Below are 17,623 nucleotides of genomic sequence, written 5' to 3'. Positions count from 1 at the left end.
CCTCGATAAGTGTTCACATGCCAAGGCCACTTGGTAAGAGCTCTCTTGGTAGCAGATTAAAGGATCAGCTTGTAATTGATGACTTTGCTGTTGAGGTGATTCAGGGGTGAGCGATCAGCAAGCGACTGCGCACCTGATAATAACAACAAGAGGAGGCGACGGACATGATCATGCAACTCTTCAGCTTTATTTGCATCAGAATGGTTTAGAAAGAGGAATCAGATTCATGTATTGTACAATCCTGTTCCCTTTCATGCAAATGTTTGTTCTCTTGTTCCTATAACAGAGGAGTCACACAGAGCAGGGTGTGGACACACTATTACAAAGTATGAGTGGTGCAGGAGCATGATATAGGTAAGTAATAACAATATCTCCATTCTGGTCCTGGTTCAGTCTGTAGAGAAGTGGTGCAATTCTTGTCTCGGCTCGTTCAGCTACGACTTACAGCGACTTACTTAAATCCTCCTTTTTGACAACACTGAAACTGTTGCAAAATGTTATCAGCATTGTGATAGAATAGCTGCTGCCAATATTGGCCACAGGAATATTATGGATTTCTTGGCAACCTTTGGATGTTCTGTGTCCCCAAAACTCCCTCCCCAAGTGGATCTCTCTCCGATATCTTGGCCTACATACTTGGGCTGTGTTGCTGCTTGTTTGGACTTCACACCAGATGTGAGGTGATTTACATGATGGCTGATTAACCAACTTTTTTCTATCCAGCATGCAAACATATAACCTTTTATTCAAATGAATACATCATGATCTAGTGTTAGTGGCACACAACCCCTCTCTATCCCCCCCGTCACACTTCAGAATCCAGGAAGCAAACATTTGTCTGAGGCGAACCCTGCCAGTTATTTGCTCTCTTCTTCTCACCACTCTCTTTCCCACGTCACTCCCCCTCTCTCCCTGTAAGACCCTCCCTTTCTCCCTCCTCCGGTCCCTTCTCTCCCTCCCTCTGTTCCTAGTGGCAGTGTTCTCCAGGCGAGCACACAGTCAGCTTCAACTTGTCAGCGGGAGCAGAACAGATCATATTTCCATAGGACTGTGAGAGTCACACGCCTCTGACTGAATAACAGAAGACCATAGTGGCGTGACTGCCTGGACTTCACTGCCTGGACTAAGGTGAGCTGACTGACAGACAACAGCTGAACCCTCACTCTGCTCTGCTTGTTTGCTTCTACACTTCTCTTCCTTCCTTATCTGCCCTCTTTTCTCTTTGAACTCACTTTTTATCACCCACTAACACACACCTTGAGTACGTGCCTCGACCTGGATGAACTGCTCAGACAGTCTTGTCCCCTGTATGTACAGTAAACATCCTCAGGCTGCTGTGTACGGGATTAAAGAGGATGATCATGTCATGTATTAATAGTGTCTCTGATGAGAAAAGCTAGAACAGGTTGACTGTTGACTCTATTTCAACAGCTGCTTTAACCATAAGAGGAAATGACAGTGTTCAGTCACTTTAGGGCCTTATATTTAGTAAGTTATTTGCTTAAGAGAGCTACACATAGAAAACACATACATCTGATAAGGGATATTCAAACGCTGTTTTGTAGTTTCTACAGGCAGATTTTTGTTCACGCTGTGATAAAAGTTTTTTCTGTCTACAAGTGTGAGTTTGCGTAAACACAGGTGATGGAGGTGTCTGAGGTAGGTGCAGCATTTCTGTGTTTACTCTATGAGGGCAGCGGTGACACCAAAGCCAGTCATGTTTGTTATCTTCCCAAGAATTTTCCTGTAACTTTTAAATGTCAGCACTTCCTGTATGCCATGATGGAGAGTGTAGAAGTATAAAAGAGAACCCTAAAGGGCAGTTTCTCTCAGAAACCAGTTACGCGTGGGCTTAACAGTTATATTTCCCATTTACAAACTGCCATTGTTGCGTTTCTTCTGCAAAACAGTTTTTTTTTCCGTTGCCATTTTGAAACGATCTGCGCCGTGACCCTTCTCTCTGACTCAGTCTGTGGGTTTCCTTCTGCAGTCTGTAATTCTCCTGCCTCCTATGAGTGTCTCATTGTGTTCTTCTTTTTTGTCTTGTTTCCAGTTGCATCAAAACAGAGCTTGTGCCATGAGGTGATCACTTCACAAACCCGTTTTTTGACAAGTGACACCTGCAGACATGGCGTTATTTGAGAGTATGAGGGGGTGGAGGTGGCAGGGCAGCGCTGGAGCGTTCAGGGCCGGCGTAGGAGTGATGCTGCTGGGGCTCAGCCTGGCCCAGTCTCTACCTCATGATGCTGCCTGTCCAGCAGCCGCGGCACCTCTGAGCCTCACCCAGCCCCACTACCAGGACACAGCAGAGGAGGACACCATTGTGGGTTTCATGTCAGCTCTGGTCCAGTCCTTCCTGCACACAGTCCAGCCTAACCCCTTCCCTAAAGGTTAGTGTCACCAGTATTACTCACTAATCAAACATCTTGACACACAGGTCCCTTTCTTCTTAGTCCTGGATTCAATTTGGGGACATTTATCACACAGGGAAATGTTAAATGACATTAAAATCTGGTGGTTTCCTACTCTGCGCTGGGCAAACATTTCCCTACAGATGCAAAGGTGACACATCATACTTAACCTTTGCAACTGCTTAAAATGAATAATGCCTGTACATAAGATGACCGGCTCAGTTAATCAGTAAACCGGTAGAAATGTGTTTTATTTGGCCAGTTAATCTTTAACCTTTATGTCCTGGTCTGGTGTTTTTTATAATCTGGAGTTTTCTTCAACTTGTGTCACACCTGTGGTCTTTTGTCTGTCCCTGTGACTGGTTTGTAACCTCTCCATAAACCCTGCTCAATATCGTACATTGTTTTCTGCTCAGCATTGATTTCTAAATGGAAAACAAAATGGACACAAAACCAAACAACCAGAGTCCTTCCTGCGATCGACATGTACAATATGGTGGATTTATTGATGATGATACTGTGAGGGGATTTCAACCAGCAGCCACTCAATGACTCATAAAGAGACTTCAGTTGCTTCCATGTTAACCATTGACAGTTGATGGATGTGCGACCACACTGTCTACAATCGCTCTATGATAAAGCAAATGGCTCAATGGTTCATTGTTAACTGTTGGTTTCTCCCTAATAAACAACCGAACAGGAAGTTATAAATGTTTGTAGGTAGATAATAAATGTTCTTCCAGAAGGCAGGGGATCAAACATTAAGGCTCATTCTTGATGAATTAATGGCTAGAAAGACAAAACAAGCTGCGGTGGTAGAGGTGCTACACCAACCAAAAACAGATCCTTCACTCAAATATGTATTTTCATGATCTCAAAACCCAAAATGTGTTTATGTTTGTGCATCTCATTACTGATTTGTGAAGAATTGAAAAAGCCCCACAGCCTTTGAGACTTTTTTTTAAAAAGTCTATTGCTGATTTTATGAAAACATGACAACTGGCAGTCAACACTCAGGGCAGGGTCAGGTCAGATTACTTGAGGATGAAATGTAGTCAGTTACTGAATAGAAATTAAGTGGCAGATTTTATAATAAGTAACACTGGATTACTAGAAAATCAAACATTGTAAATATTGCGCATTATACTAAAGAAATGTACCATCACAAAAACAATATTGGCGCAAACTACAGGTGTACTGTGTTTATCCGACAACATGTGGGTGCTGTTTCTTTGTGTTTCTTCAGATTTGAAGTTGACATTTCTGCAGATGACAGCAGCTTTATTTTTTGGCTTGCATAAGTTGCTCCGGACACAGACGTTGTTGTGTTGTGTTGTCATTTTTCAAGTCAAGTCAAAGGTTCAGCCTTATCACCAGGAAACAAACTGCTGCTGCTGAACCTTCCATCATGACTCAACACCGATGTTTTTTCTCTCAGGTCCAGCACAAAACTCGAGGCACTTGTTAACAAAGCATTGGTTATAATGAAAAATAATGTCAGAATTTTAAATGAATCATTTTAAAGAAATATCAATAAGATGACTTTTATTTACTGTAAGAATATATTCTTGTGTACGCGTTTTCACTTAAGACCAGAGTGATGCTGTGTGGCACTAGTGAATTGTTTTCATACCTAACCATGCGCATGTGCGACTAGTATGTCATTCTTTATTTTGAAATCGTTATTCTGCTAGTAATCCCCCTTTTTGGCGGCTGTAGCTCAGGAGGTAGAGCGGGTCGTCTAGTAATCGGAAGGTCACTGGTTTGAATCCCGGCTCCCCTCAGCTACATGTCGAAGTGTCCTTGAGCAAGACACTGAACCCCAAATTGCTCCTGATGAGCAGTTGGCGCCTTGCATGGCAGCCTCTGCCATCAGTGTATGAATGTGTGTGTGAATGGGTGAATGTGGCAAGTACTGTAAAGCGCTTTGAGCTGTCAGTAGACTGGAAAAGCGCTATAGAAATGCAAGACCATTTACCATTTTTCACTGAATGTATCTGTAATCTGATTACATCGTCTTTTTCTGTAACTTTACTGGAAGACAGTTACCTTTTTTTTTTTATGCGGAGTATGTGTATTCTGTTACTCCCCAGGTCTGGTAATTATAGAGACAGTCAGTGTTATTGAAGCTTACTTACTGCACTGCTTTAATATTCAACTATAAAACAAATAATTACTCAAGTATCAACCAGGAGCAGTGAGATAAAATACAAATTTCCAGGACATTAATGGCAGACTGCCATCCGTGATAAAGACAGATGGTGAGAACTTCCAAAATAGCTTATGTGAGAAACTGAACTTCTACCCCCTTCTCTGTTACCCGGGCCTGTGTTTAATGAATAATATCCACAATGACTGGGTTTTTGTATGATCATAAATAGCAGGCTTTGAATTTGCATTTTTTTGTGTGAGTAAAAAACCCAATCTCTCCTCAAAGCTTCCCTGGTTTCCTCGTACTCTGAAGATGGAGGTGTCAGATTTTCAGCTTTACAATGAGACAGACTGAAATGTTTGTATGGAGCACAGGACACGTACTCCCCCCTGACTGGGCTTTTGTACATGGATAACTAGGACGGAGACCGGCAGCGTGGAATTTTTAAAAAAGTAGCCTCTTTGCTTTGTGTAGCTTTGTTTCTGTGTCTACTGATGTTACTCAGATGCTTTTTTTCTCTCTGATTTCTTTCTAGATCTGATCCTGGACATAGCCGAGGATGTTGACCAAACGCAGCAATTAGATCAAGAACTCCTTAAAAAAGTAAGTAAATGTAGTTTCACGTATTCTAGGATGTTGGTATGAACTTCTATTCATGGGAAAGAAAAGCAGACACACCCTCCCCAGAGTTTCCCTCGAGCTGGTAATCTGAGAGCACTTCACATTGAAGCACACTAGTGTGTATTTATCCCATTCCACTGGAGTTACTGAGACTCTTTGATCAACTCTGGTTGTGCAGTGTCACCACAGTAAAGTAAAACTACTGTTTGGTGATGTCTGTCTGTGTTTGACGTCACGACACACAGCAAAGTCGTGCCTTTGTTGTGCCATCTTAGCCTCGAAGTTGATATTTGTGCCATTTCAGTTGTAATACATATCATTTGTTTGTACCTGTGTGTGTTTTGTGCTCAGGTCCTGATCTACCGAGTGGGTTACCTGGTGTGTGTAGCCATCGGCGTCGTGTACATCGTCCTGATGCCCTTAGTTGGTTTCTTCCTGGCCTGCTGCCGCTGCTGTGGCAACTGTGGCGGGAAGATGTACCAGAAGCAGACGTCCTCCACTGACTGTCGCAGAAGAACCCTCTACTGGAGTGCATTCGTCACCACAGTCATTATCCTGTGAGTGTGTGTGTACGTTTTTGAACAGCATGATGATGTGTTATCTGAAATTAGCATCGGAAAAAGGACAGCTTGAGCGGGCACGCCTCGCTGCTTGTGTGCGTCTCCCTAGGATTGACATTATGTTCAAGACACAAATTTAATTGTGTACGTGTGTGTGTTTGTGTTTGCAGTGCTGGGAACATATGCATGTTCAGAAGTAACGAAGCATTCAAACAGAGTGTGGACGGGGGTGTGGTGGAGCTCAACAAAACTATAAAGAACGTCAACACCTTCCTCACCGCTGTGCCTCAGGTGAGAGAAACCCTGTTGTTGATTGAAGTGCACGACACGAGCCCGGGAAGGACACAAAGGTCAAAGTTACGATGTTATAACCTTAATGTCCTGCACCCCTGCCATCAGTGTGCTGCGAGGTGACAGACACCAGTTCACCTTTCAGTCTGCTGATTAATGACTCCGCAGTGTCAATAAACTTATCTAAAGATACAAGAGAGCGGGAAAGGGTTGGAGGGAAACAGGGATCGTCTTCTGTTTGTTCTTCTTCACTTGCGAAAGCTGCTACGCAGTTACCTCATGGAAACAGTCCTTGACATACATATGTTGTATTTAAAGTCATATCTTGTGTGCACACTTTGAAATTCTTTTGTTTTTCTTCTCCAGCAAGTCAACTTTGTGGTGGACGAGAGCTATAAAACCGTACAGGAGGTTAGCAGAAACCTAGATGGTGAGAACAGAAACTAATCATGTACAAATAGAGGCACCACTTTTGTTTCATTCTGACCGCTGCGATACGCTTTCTGTTCTTGTTTCGTCTCGCACTTGTTCGTCTGTATAAATCAGCCATTGGACCTCAGCTGGGAGCAGAGATCCAGGAGAAATTCAGAGGACCTCTCAACCCAGCACTGCGCTCAGTTAGACTTCTGGACCGAGGTACGGTGTCTCTGCATGCTCTGTCCTGTTTCAGTGTGAGCATGTAAGTGCTTGTGTTCATATTTGACAAGATCAGTAATCACATGAGCCGTGCACTGACTGCATTTCACTTCCCACGTCTTGAATTCAGTCTTTGATATACTGACAGAGTTATTTTTGAGACAAGCTGTTTTTATTAGTGATTACATAACAAAAAAAGTAAAGGAGAGAGAAGATATATATAGAGAAACATACAGACACTGATACTTATAACAGTGACAAGCTGCTAGAAGAACCCCATCTAGGATCTCACTGAAATCTGGGAGACACCATGGAAAAAAATCTATTAAAAAAATGAACTTACATTTTTCTGGGCCACCCTAGTAACTCAGTTAGTAGAGCATGCAACCCATGTACAGAGGCTGTGTCCTCGCTGCAGTGGCCCAGGGTTCAGTCCAACCTGTGCTGCATATCATCCCTCCTCCCTCTCTCTCATCCCATTTCCTGTCATTGTCTCAACTGTCCTATCTAATAAAACCATGGAAAGGCCAAAGAATTATTTATCGAAGGAAAAACCTAGGCTAGAGTAGTCTTGGTTTTGAACCATGCAGCCTTGTGACATATAGCTGCAAATAGATAAAATACAAGAAAATTTTAAAAAAAGCTAATTGTTTGGGTTTTGTAATTATAATGAAAGTTTCCAGCAGAGAGCCATTTATTTCTTTGCTGCAGTAATTCCGCCTTTTCCAAGATGATAAACGAGGTGCTGATACATTATTTACTGACATGTTTTTCATAACGCTGCTCTTAGAGTGACACAGAGCAGGCGTAGTAGAGTAATACGGAAAATATTCTTAATGCTGCACCAAAGCGGCTGGATAATATCTCCCTTAATAATCAATTTCCTGTCGTTCTTTCTGTTACACTGCTCACTTTTTGTTCGAACTTCCATTCATTTCAGCTTTTAAAATTGCTTTTGAATTCAAAGCAGCCACATAAAAAAGGTCATAGATGAATGCTTTTAAAAATGCAGATCATTTTTTACACTTGTGCATACACTGACTAATATGTATTATTTGTTTTATTTGTATGAGCAGAAACTGTGAACATGGATATGGAACTGAAGAAGCTGAACTCATCTTTGGTCCAGCTGCAGTCCAGTGTGGACCGCCTCCAGGCAAATGTCACCGTTGTTAAAAATCGCATCAATCAGACTTTATCCAAACCAACCTGCAGCAACTGTGACAGAATGAAAAGTGAGCTACGCAAACTGACACTGGACACCTCCATCTCTGTGAGTACTGATTTTGCATAATGTGGGTTGCATAATGTGATGTTCGTGTTTTTTTTTTGACCTTCTTAATTTGGATGCATTAATAAAACATAGGGAAATTAAATGAGGTCGATTTGAACATGCACTCCTGTCAAGCGCAGTCGTTCTATGCTAAACAGGAGTTTGGTCTGACTGCTCAGATTACAACGTACAGACTGAGAATCAGCCCAATTAGGAGACATAATCAAGAGGCAACAGGAAGAATGATTTATGTGATCAAAACCACCTCTGACGCAGATTGAGACAGTGTGACTCATGATAATAGCTCTTCATTTTTGGCATTGTCTGTACAGCTGATTTGTCCTCCTCCCATCTGTTATTCTCTACTCCTCCTACACTCTATTCTGACACATACACACTCTCCTCTCCTCCTTTCCTTTCCTTTCCTCTCTTTTTTTCCCTCTCCTCTCCTCTCCTCTCCTCTCCTCTCCTCTCCTCTCCTCTCCTCTCCTCTCCTCTCCTCTCCTCTCCTCTCCTTTCTTCTCTTTTTTCCCCCTCCTCTCCTCCTATCTTGTCTCCACATCAGTAAATATATTGTATAATATCTAATCTTCATCTTGACAATGGCAGTAACACAGATACAATTCACTCTTCTTTGGTATCAGCTCATTTAATCGTGGCTCATCGATGGCATCTGTGAAAGCGTATGTGCTTGTCTTGTTAAAGTCTGCTGCCCCCTTCTGTTACACTAAAGTATAGCACGTGATTACATGTGATTGCTGGTCACAATGGTTGCACGTGTGTGACTCTGATTGTTCTCCACAGATTCCCAGCTTGAACGAGCTCCAGTCGGCCGTGGATGATGTCATCAGAACTGACCTCCAATCCAAAATCAAGGAGGTCAGTGACTTCTAAAAAAATATGCAATCATCTATGCTTTTTGGTCATTTAGGTTTTATTCATTTTAAGATAATAGCTTCATGCAAAAATGCAGATGATACGGATGTGATAAAATGAGAGTTCACAGTCAATAAAGAAAAAAAAAGAAAAAAATTCAATGGCAGCCACAATGATAATTCTATATATGTTTATATACATAATTACACATACATTCCCTGTTCATTAGTGACCCATACACTCTCTAGGATGTTACCAGAGGTGGGGCAAGTACAAGGACAGATACTTGTGTAAAAAAAAGACTAGAAGTACTGATTCAACTTCTTGACTCAAGTAAAAGTAAGAGAGTGCAGGCTCTGAAATGTACTTTGTAAAAGTCTCCCTCTCAGAGACTATTAAACTTAAAGGTAGAATCAGTAGGACTTATCCCAGCTGCTCTTAAAAACACCAGAAAGATAGTTAATTGTTGAGTCTCATTCCTAGGACATCAAATATTGACATTTGGATTGGTACAGTGTCCCAGGCAGCAACAAACTGAGAAAATAATCAAATCCGGGCAGATGGCTGCGGGGTGTCTGCAGATCAGAGTCATTGGCACGCCTTTTCTCCCCATTCGAGTCTCCCTCTCTGTCTGTTTCTATCTTGTTATGTCTTTTACATTGTTTCGTCTTGCCACATCTGCCGTACGTGACATACACTGATGGGTTGAAATCAGTCTTGTGATGTTGGGAAGGCGGTGTGCGACGACACAAAATAAAAACAATCGATAATTCCCCTTAAATGCATTAAAACTAACGTAACGAGCCTGTTATGAAAATGTAAGGAGCAGATATTTGTGTGAAAATGTGGGGAGTAAAAGTTAAAAGAAAATAAATACTCAAGTAAAGTACAAAGGCAGCGGTCTCTGTCATCAGTTTAAGCCACTCTGTAAACTCTGGCCTATGCTTTAGGAGAGCTTTGTGGCACAGAACATTTGATATCATTAATCTTTATGATATAATGACTTCCTTGTAAACAAATCTGGATGAGCAGTCAGATAGAGGGAAGAGCGTGAACAAGTTTTAACCAAAGATAATTTAAGAAAACGTGAATTATGGATTTGTACACAAACACTATTTCAAAACTGTTTACTATGATATGAATGAATAGTTTGTCTTCTTTTTAGGTGGAGGACTATTTCAACGGCATCCCCCAGAGGGTGACCAATGACACCAAAGATGTAGCTGAAAGTGAGTGAGCACATTTACTCTCACTCCTCTTTCAAATACTTTTTTATGCATGAACTTATAAGATCAGTTTTAAAGTTTATGTGTGTATTTGTGTGTATTTTTTAGACAGCAAGCAGAGATTGGATGAAATACGAACACAGATCGCCCAGGTCACCAAGGACATCCCCTTATCTGCTCTGACCAATGCGTCGAAGACTCTGGAGCAGGTCCAGGAAGAAATCGTCAAGGTCACACCACAGATCAAGAGAGCCGAGCACATTAGGTAAAAAGACCTGGATGTGCAGACACGTGATCAATGCAAGAAAAAAAGCCAAAAATCACTCATTGTGTGTGTGTGTGTGCTTTTCCAGATGGGGAGTGTGTGTGGTCCTGTGCTGCGTTGTCCTCCTGGTGGTGGTGTGTTACATCCTGGGTCTGGTCCTGGGCCCTGTGGGTCTGTCACCCACAAAGGACCCCACAAAGCGCTCCTGCACGGCGGACTGTGGAGGCACCTTCCTCATGATGTGAGTGCATGGTTGTCATATCGTATCTGTTCAAAGTGTCTCACCTGCTGACCTCTTGTTTGACCTGTGACCTGGATGTGGTTGCAGAGGTGCAGGCTTCAGCTTCCTCTTCTCCTGGCTGTTCATGATAGTGGTGGTGCTGCTGTTCCTGCTGGGAGGCTCAGTTTACGATCTGCTCTGTCAGCCCTGGAACAATGGACAGCTGCTGGAGGTAACAATACTAAAACACACACCTGCACACACCTGTGTTTGCATGCACCATAAATACAAGTACAATATATTTGTGGTGATATTATTCCCTCTTCTCTCCACAGCTTCTTGATACTCCAGGTTTAATTCCAGAGTTGGAGATAGGTCCAGCTTTGGGGCTGAAAAGCAACATCAGTATCCCTGATATCTACAGGTATGTGATGCCAATTCACCTCTCACACAAGAACATGCACATGGGCTTGTCTTTGTGTTATTATTATATTGTTACTTTCTTAGTGGGTCTGAATTCAGCAGGAAACATGAAGCATTTCGAATCTGTAATTGTAAATATGTGCTTGTCAAGTTTGACATGATTTAATCGTAATATAAATGAATTGCGGTATGGCCAAGTGCAATATCCAAATCTCAGGAGCTGCAATTTGCCGATAAAGGCAAAATGTGTCACATCATACTATTATAAATGAAGCATTGTGTTACTACAGAGAGGCCCCGGCCAACAAATCATATTCTCCAGACTGGAATATGATGACAAGAATATGAAGGGAACACGTTTGTTTGGTACAGACCCCAGCAGAAGTCACATAATCATCATTTTCATATTTTCTTTCAGTGAAACTCAAATGGAATAATTATCTTTCCCACTGAAATCATGACTCATATCGCAATATCTATCACAATAATCACAGTATGTTTATTTACATATTGATCAGCCCTACTTTATACTGTGAACATTTGCAAATTCATTGGCCAATATTCTGCACATATGTAACAAACACGATTCTGATTCTGACTTGATGTTGCAGAGATTGTGAAGAAAACCAGCCCCTGTGGACCACGCTCCGCTTGTACGAGGTCATAAACCTAGATGACCTGCTCAATGTGTCTAAAGTGAGTTAAACCTACAATACCTTCATATTCATCGTACATACGTAAATATTGTTTGCCTTCGACTAACCGAACCTCACCATTTGTGATGCCTGTTTTCTTCCCTCCTCCCTCTCTGTCGGTGACACACAGTACACAGATGAGATCCGACTGTACTTCGATAACACAGACATCACTCTGTCCACCATCACTCTCCTGAGCCCTGATGTCAAAAAACAGCTCAGCAGCTTCTCCACCTCCACTAAAGACTTTGACTCCACTGCTGTCACACAGCAGGTAGACATTATTCACGGTCTCTACCATCGTTACACATGTCCAGGTGTAACATGTAAAAGTGATTCATGTCACTGGCTTGTCTCTCTCTCAGATAAATAACGTTTCCAGCATCAATCTGAACACAACAGCAGACCAACTTGACAGGCTCGCTGAAGCTCAAGTGAGTCAGGAGACTTCAACATAAAACATAATTGTCTTCTTTTTTACTGTTTTCTATGTATTAACCAACAATTTGCTTGTTTCTAGACAAACAATGATATACGATTGGAGCTCCAAACCGAGGCCATGGACCTCAGGCAGATCCAGTCAGACATACAAACAGTTATCACCCCACAACTGGTGAGTTAGCTTGCCCTATCTCCTCTGCCATCTCCTCATTCTGGCTGTGTGTCATCCATCTGAGTTTAAGCAAATATCTACTGCTTTTTTCCCTCAGGAAAGCATCAACTCAACCGTCAAGGACCTTCAGTCTTTTGTCCAGGAAATCAACGTGAGTACACTGACCAACACCTGGAGCCACCAAGAATAAAGATAATTCCCCTCTCCTCCTCTCTGTGGCTCATTTCTCTCCTCTCTGGCATTTCCAGGGAACAGTGGGGGAGGTGCTGAGCAACGTGGAGGCAGCACAAGACTTCCTCAACACAAATACGACACAGATCGTGGAGACCGTGAGTACAGCCACGAGTCACATGAGTTGGAAGAAAAAGTGCTCCATGTGGTCTGTTAATGCCTGTGGTGGGTCAGTCATTTAGCTGGAGGGGGGCGAGGGGGAGCTGCTGTGGCTCAGTGAGTACGAGGAGTTGAAACAATGTGCTTGTTGGTTCCACATCCGCAGGGCATGAATTACATTAAGTGTCCAGTCGTGTTTGTCTTCAGCTGTAGTTGTGCATTCTTTGAGGGGAATATTAAGGGTCTGTTTTATCTGTGAGGCCCATCTTGTGTCATGTAAACAGTGCTGTAAGAACAAATTACCCCAATTCTTAGGCATCTGTATTGGCCTTCACTGTGTTCTTCCACCACGTGAAGCCTCATCTGGTAGCAATCTGCTCACCGTCTTTAGGGTCCAAACTAAGCAGAGAAACAACAGACTTGCTCTTGACTTTAATGACCCTTAAATCCACTCTGTTTGACTGAACCTCTCTTTAGAGGATAAGGCTGGCACTTTTTAATATTTTTTTAATGTCAGCAAATCCCACGAAAAGGCCAAAACCAACAGTGTGTTAGATCACCTCTCACTATTTTTGGACTTCCCAACCCTGCCTGGGGCGCCAAGCCCATTTGTTTCAGCTCACAAATATGAAGTTTTTTGTAAAATGACTGAATATTTTCTTAAAGCAGCGGGGCATTGTAGTTTTGATATATTTTGGTGTATTTTGGGTTACTACTAAAATAGGTTTTCATGTTTTAATGCTCAAAAAACACACCGGTTTTCAGTTTTTATTCTCTCTCTCTTTGAAACGCTCTGTTTTAGCTCCCGTCTCTTTAAGGCTTCCCTCCTGAATATATTCTCCTCTGATTGGTCAGCTCACACACGCCTGCCCCAGCAACGCTAACAACAGCAGAGCAACGGTGCTAAATCCTTTCTTACGTGCCAAACTAGCCTCTAGGCATAAATTGTGCGAATGTGTGACATGGTGACGAAGTGTGATGTCACAAAGTCACAGAATTAAAGGCGGGACTAGTGAGGCGTTTCAGGAGCAGTGTTTTCTGTGGGAGAGAGGAGCTTCTGTTGGTGCGGACTTTGGGCTTTTTAACTATAAAGATCTTCTACATGCATAAGAATCTATAACATACACATGAAAAAGCACAATATGTCTCCTTTAATGTTTTAATGCATTAGGCAAAGACACTTTCAATTGCCTCTGCATGAAATGTGCTTTATAAAAAAACTTTGATAATTGCCGCACCTTGTCTAATCATAGTGCTATTGCATTTATTTATGGGTCACTTCAGAGGATTTACCCAGAATTCCAGTTGCTGAGATGGCTTGGCGTTCCACTCATTCCTCATGACTTCTCACTGTAAAGCAGAGAGAAAATGTATGGAATTTACTCTCTCTCTCTCTCTCTCTTTCTCTCTGTCTCTCTTTCTCTCTCTTTTGATCTCAGGAAAGTAGAAAGTTTGTGGACTGTCAGATGGGCTACTTCGTTGTTTATGCGGACTGGGCCAACCTCACGGTACAGTCTGTTCCAGATTTTTAAAACTTTTTAACATGCTGTGCAAATACAGAAACAGTATTTATGACCTTTTTGAGAAGTTACTGATGTGTGGATTCTCCCTCAGATCACGCAGCAGGTGGGCCGCTGTGGGCCGGTGGCAGGAGCTGTGGACTCTGTTGACATTATCGTCTGCTCACACATGGTGGAGTCTCTGGTGAGGATCAGATGTTGTTAGCTCTCCACCTGCAGCCTAACTGACTTTTTTTTGTTGACAAAATCACTAAAGTCTGTCAAACTGCTCTAAAGCTGTCACTTTCCTTTTCGCTCTCTCTCTCTTTAGAATGCGTTCTGGTTCAGTCTGGGCTGGTGCATCATCTTCTTCATCCCCGGGATCATCTTTTCTATCAAACTAGCCAAGTACTACAGGAGAATGAAGTACTCTGATGTCTATGAGTAAGAGGCACAAACAGAAAACACATTTTTGCATGTTGTGTAAGAATCACATGACTGATTCATTTGACTGGGCTGGCCCGCCTTTGACCGCGGTTAATGTCTTTGTTTCCAGCAACCACATAATCATGAACCACATCCCACGGGCCCAGATGAAATTCACCTGAGAAGACGGCACATGTGAGATACATCTTTAAAGGATTGCAGGCACAACTGGGGTACGGCTTGACAAAATAAAAACACATGGTGCACTCCTGCACAGATGTGGCACATTGTCACTCTGGTGGAGAGTCTCAAATTGAGAAACAAAGAGCCTGCAGAAGTCATACGATACATTTCATACACCACACGCAGCATCTTTGAGTTGACCTCAGGGGGACACAGGGCGTAAGGGAATCTGCAGGGATTTTTCATCATTTTTAAATAAAGTTTCAAAGATATTAGTTACATTTAATGTATAACTTAAATGATTTGTGTCTATTTAATAGGAGAACTATGAGCTGCTGCTGGATTCTGAGAAAATATCCAACATATTTCAAACTGTAAAGCTGATTTTTGTTCAGAGTCCATCATCACATTTATATATTTAGTCCTGTTAGTGCGCGGTGCTCTCAGAGACTGCAGCAGTGTGTTACCGTGCCAACAGGCACTTGTGATGTGCCAGCCTCTGTCTGTATACTGCCACGATTTTGGCACCCTGATTCCAATGGGAAACCTTTTTTTAATTAAATTCTTGAATAAACTTGCACTAATATTGGAAATCAAAGCACAGTTTCCTGTATGCATCATGAAATGAATACACTTGATTGGTGTGTTTGCTTATTACACAATTTAACCATAAAGTCTTTTGTTACCATTCCAGATGTGTTTTTGTACAAATTGATTTCGATGTGATTCTTGATTCAACATGATGATTTTTGTACTCCAGTAGATTGTTTTATCTTTCTGTCATACGGCACTTTATTGTTCTGTTTGCTCAATGTGATCAAAAAGTTGTGAGCATTTCTGCCCTCTGTTGTGAAAACTACTGTCAGTAAAAAACTGATCAACAACTGCACTGAGTCTGCTTTGCATTTTTCTACCTTTAGCTGTAACATGAGAGGAATCTCACGGTGTCTGATTTCCACGCTGACTGTGAAAGCGCTTTTCACAGTGCACATTTGTAACCCAGTATGTCCCTTTAGGTCGTACATGAACCCTTATCACACTCTCACTACTAAGTTCTAGTCTCTGCACAGTCCTATGGTTAATTTTCGACAATAAATTAAAGACTTAATTGTATATTTTCATATAAGAATTTAGCTTATCTTAGTCTCTCGTCTCTTGCTTCAATCTCAACTTCACTTCACAAGTCAATGAGACAACTTGGCTGAGGTGAGTAATTTCAAAACAGGAGTCAGGAGTCAGGAAAGGTCACAGAACAGAATAAACAGAAAATAAATGTGTTTTCAGTCTGGATTTGAAAATGTCAATGGAGCTTACCTCCCAGCTGTGTAGTGAAAGGTCTATGGGCGAAGGCTCTACCACCAAAACAGTTTTTATTGAATCGGGGAATCGTTGGCATCCAGCATTAAGGAAACACAAAGGACATAATGGAGTACAAGGGGAAATAAGGCTGGAAATACATCTGATTTTGATCCAACGAGGCGTATTTGGGCTACAGAGATAGAAGAAGGCACTTTGTGTTATATGCCTTTTTTTAAATGTATGGGTCTAAGAAATTGTGCAGCTGGACCACCAAGCAACATTTCAGTGTTGTGTGGATTCAGATGCAGGAAGTTCTTACACATCCAGCGACAAACATGACTGGAGTTCAACCAGCTGGGAGAAATAAAAAAATAAACTGAAGCTGAAGTTGCCTGTGGCGTGAACTGTTCTCAAACAGTTAAAAGCACATCACTGCATACATAAACTGCACAGATTAGGCGTATGTACTACTTATTTAACTTTATGATTTGCTATGGTAGCCAGAGATGGCGTGTCTTTTTTATCATAATTACTGTCATGCATCCCCTCTCATGGGACACTGTGTACATGAATTAACATATAAGAAGAGGATAATTGTGTGAGCTGGTTGAAGATGTTAAGATCTAAAAACTGCTTAAAGACATACTTTGGAGTAAAGGACTTAGGATGAGGCTTTGAAAACCCCTCAGTGTCCAAGTGACTGCACTGAGGTAACAGCTAACATGTTGCCCCCCTTTGAAAGCATCTTCTATCCCGACTGGAGCCTTCAACAATGCAAATCCATCTTTTTTTAATTTGGCCTTTGCAACGACCCGAACTATAGAAATAAAATCACAGCCTTTAGGGAGAAGTACAAATTTAATATGCGGCTGATGATCCATACACTAATTTAAAGTCCAATCATGGGGGACAAAACAGAAGCAGCAGTATTTATATTAAATCTATAAACTCCATTAACGTAGTATTTTGAGCTCCAACAAACTTCACTGATGCTTTGCTGTAGAAAATCCCGACTTTCCTTTAATATACATTAACTCTACGCTGAGAGCCCCATTAATCAAAGTGATGAAAATGTCCTTTAATGCAGTTATCTCTCTCTTGATGCATTCATTCGTGCCACTCCGCGGGACACAGTCGGCTGTTCAGAGACGAGCAGAGGACAGAGGAGCAGGCCAGCATCTGTTCTGATTTATTATTGTTTACAGGATGCCATCTATAATTAGTACAAGTGAATCGATGGCGTTACAGCACCGGCATGACTCAATACCTTGTAACACGAGAGGCTGGATGAAGGGAAACTCAATCTGAAGAACAAAAGGTGTGACACAGAGCGAAAGAGAAAGAAAGAGGGAGAAGGGAGGGAAATAGAGATCGGCTGAGGAATGTTAGGTATCAGGTTCTGACCGTTTCTGCAGCTCTCTGCTGTTTTGTCAGCCTCTTATTACCCTCTGCCTCTTACACTGAAGACACAGGACTCACTGCCCAGCAATTTCCACCTATACACTTATTCGATCACACCCTCACACCCCAATGAGGAACCTGCCTATTTGCTGCTAGAACCAGCAGCCAGCACACATGCCCTTACTGTCCCACCTGTGTTTCTGTTGTTGGTGTCAGAGTTAGT

General features: G+C 42.1%; 1 protein-coding gene across 2 annotated transcripts; it reads left to right on the top strand.

The window, feature by feature from the left end:
• Positions 1–919: 919 nt before the first annotated feature.
• prom2 (prominin 2) lies at positions 920–15,586 on the top strand. 2 transcript variants are annotated; one of them, XM_073482315.1, is made up of 24 exons: positions 920–1,128; positions 2,054–2,390; positions 5,099–5,166; positions 5,536–5,741; positions 5,915–6,035; positions 6,402–6,465; positions 6,582–6,671; positions 7,748–7,944; positions 8,749–8,823; positions 9,986–10,049; positions 10,155–10,311; positions 10,400–10,552; positions 10,640–10,763; positions 10,867–10,955; positions 11,566–11,650; positions 11,780–11,923; positions 12,015–12,083; positions 12,170–12,262; positions 12,360–12,413; positions 12,511–12,591; positions 14,032–14,100; positions 14,207–14,296; positions 14,423–14,535; positions 14,648–15,586. In XM_073482315.1, the coding sequence occupies exons 2-24, from the start codon at positions 2,129–2,131 to the stop codon at positions 14,697–14,699; spliced, it is 2,520 nt and encodes an 839-aa protein (XP_073338416.1). In that variant the 5' UTR covers positions 920–1,128; positions 2,054–2,128; the 3' UTR covers positions 14,700–15,586. The 2 variants fall into 2 exon arrangements, with proteins under 2 accessions (XP_073338416.1, XP_073338417.1); XM_073482316.1 differs by lacking the exons at positions 920–1,128; positions 2,054–2,390; positions 5,099–5,166 and adding an exon at positions 5,189–5,266.
• Positions 15,587–17,623: the final 2,037 nt, after the last annotated feature.

The sequence above is a fragment of the Pagrus major genome, chromosome 15 (assembly GCF_040436345.1).
Source record: "Pagrus major chromosome 15, Pma_NU_1.0".
Classification (NCBI taxonomy): Eukaryota; Metazoa; Chordata; class Actinopteri; order Spariformes; family Sparidae; genus Pagrus; species Pagrus major.
Note: the sequence above shows the minus strand (reverse complement) of the source record. Positions and strands in the feature narration are given on the sequence as shown.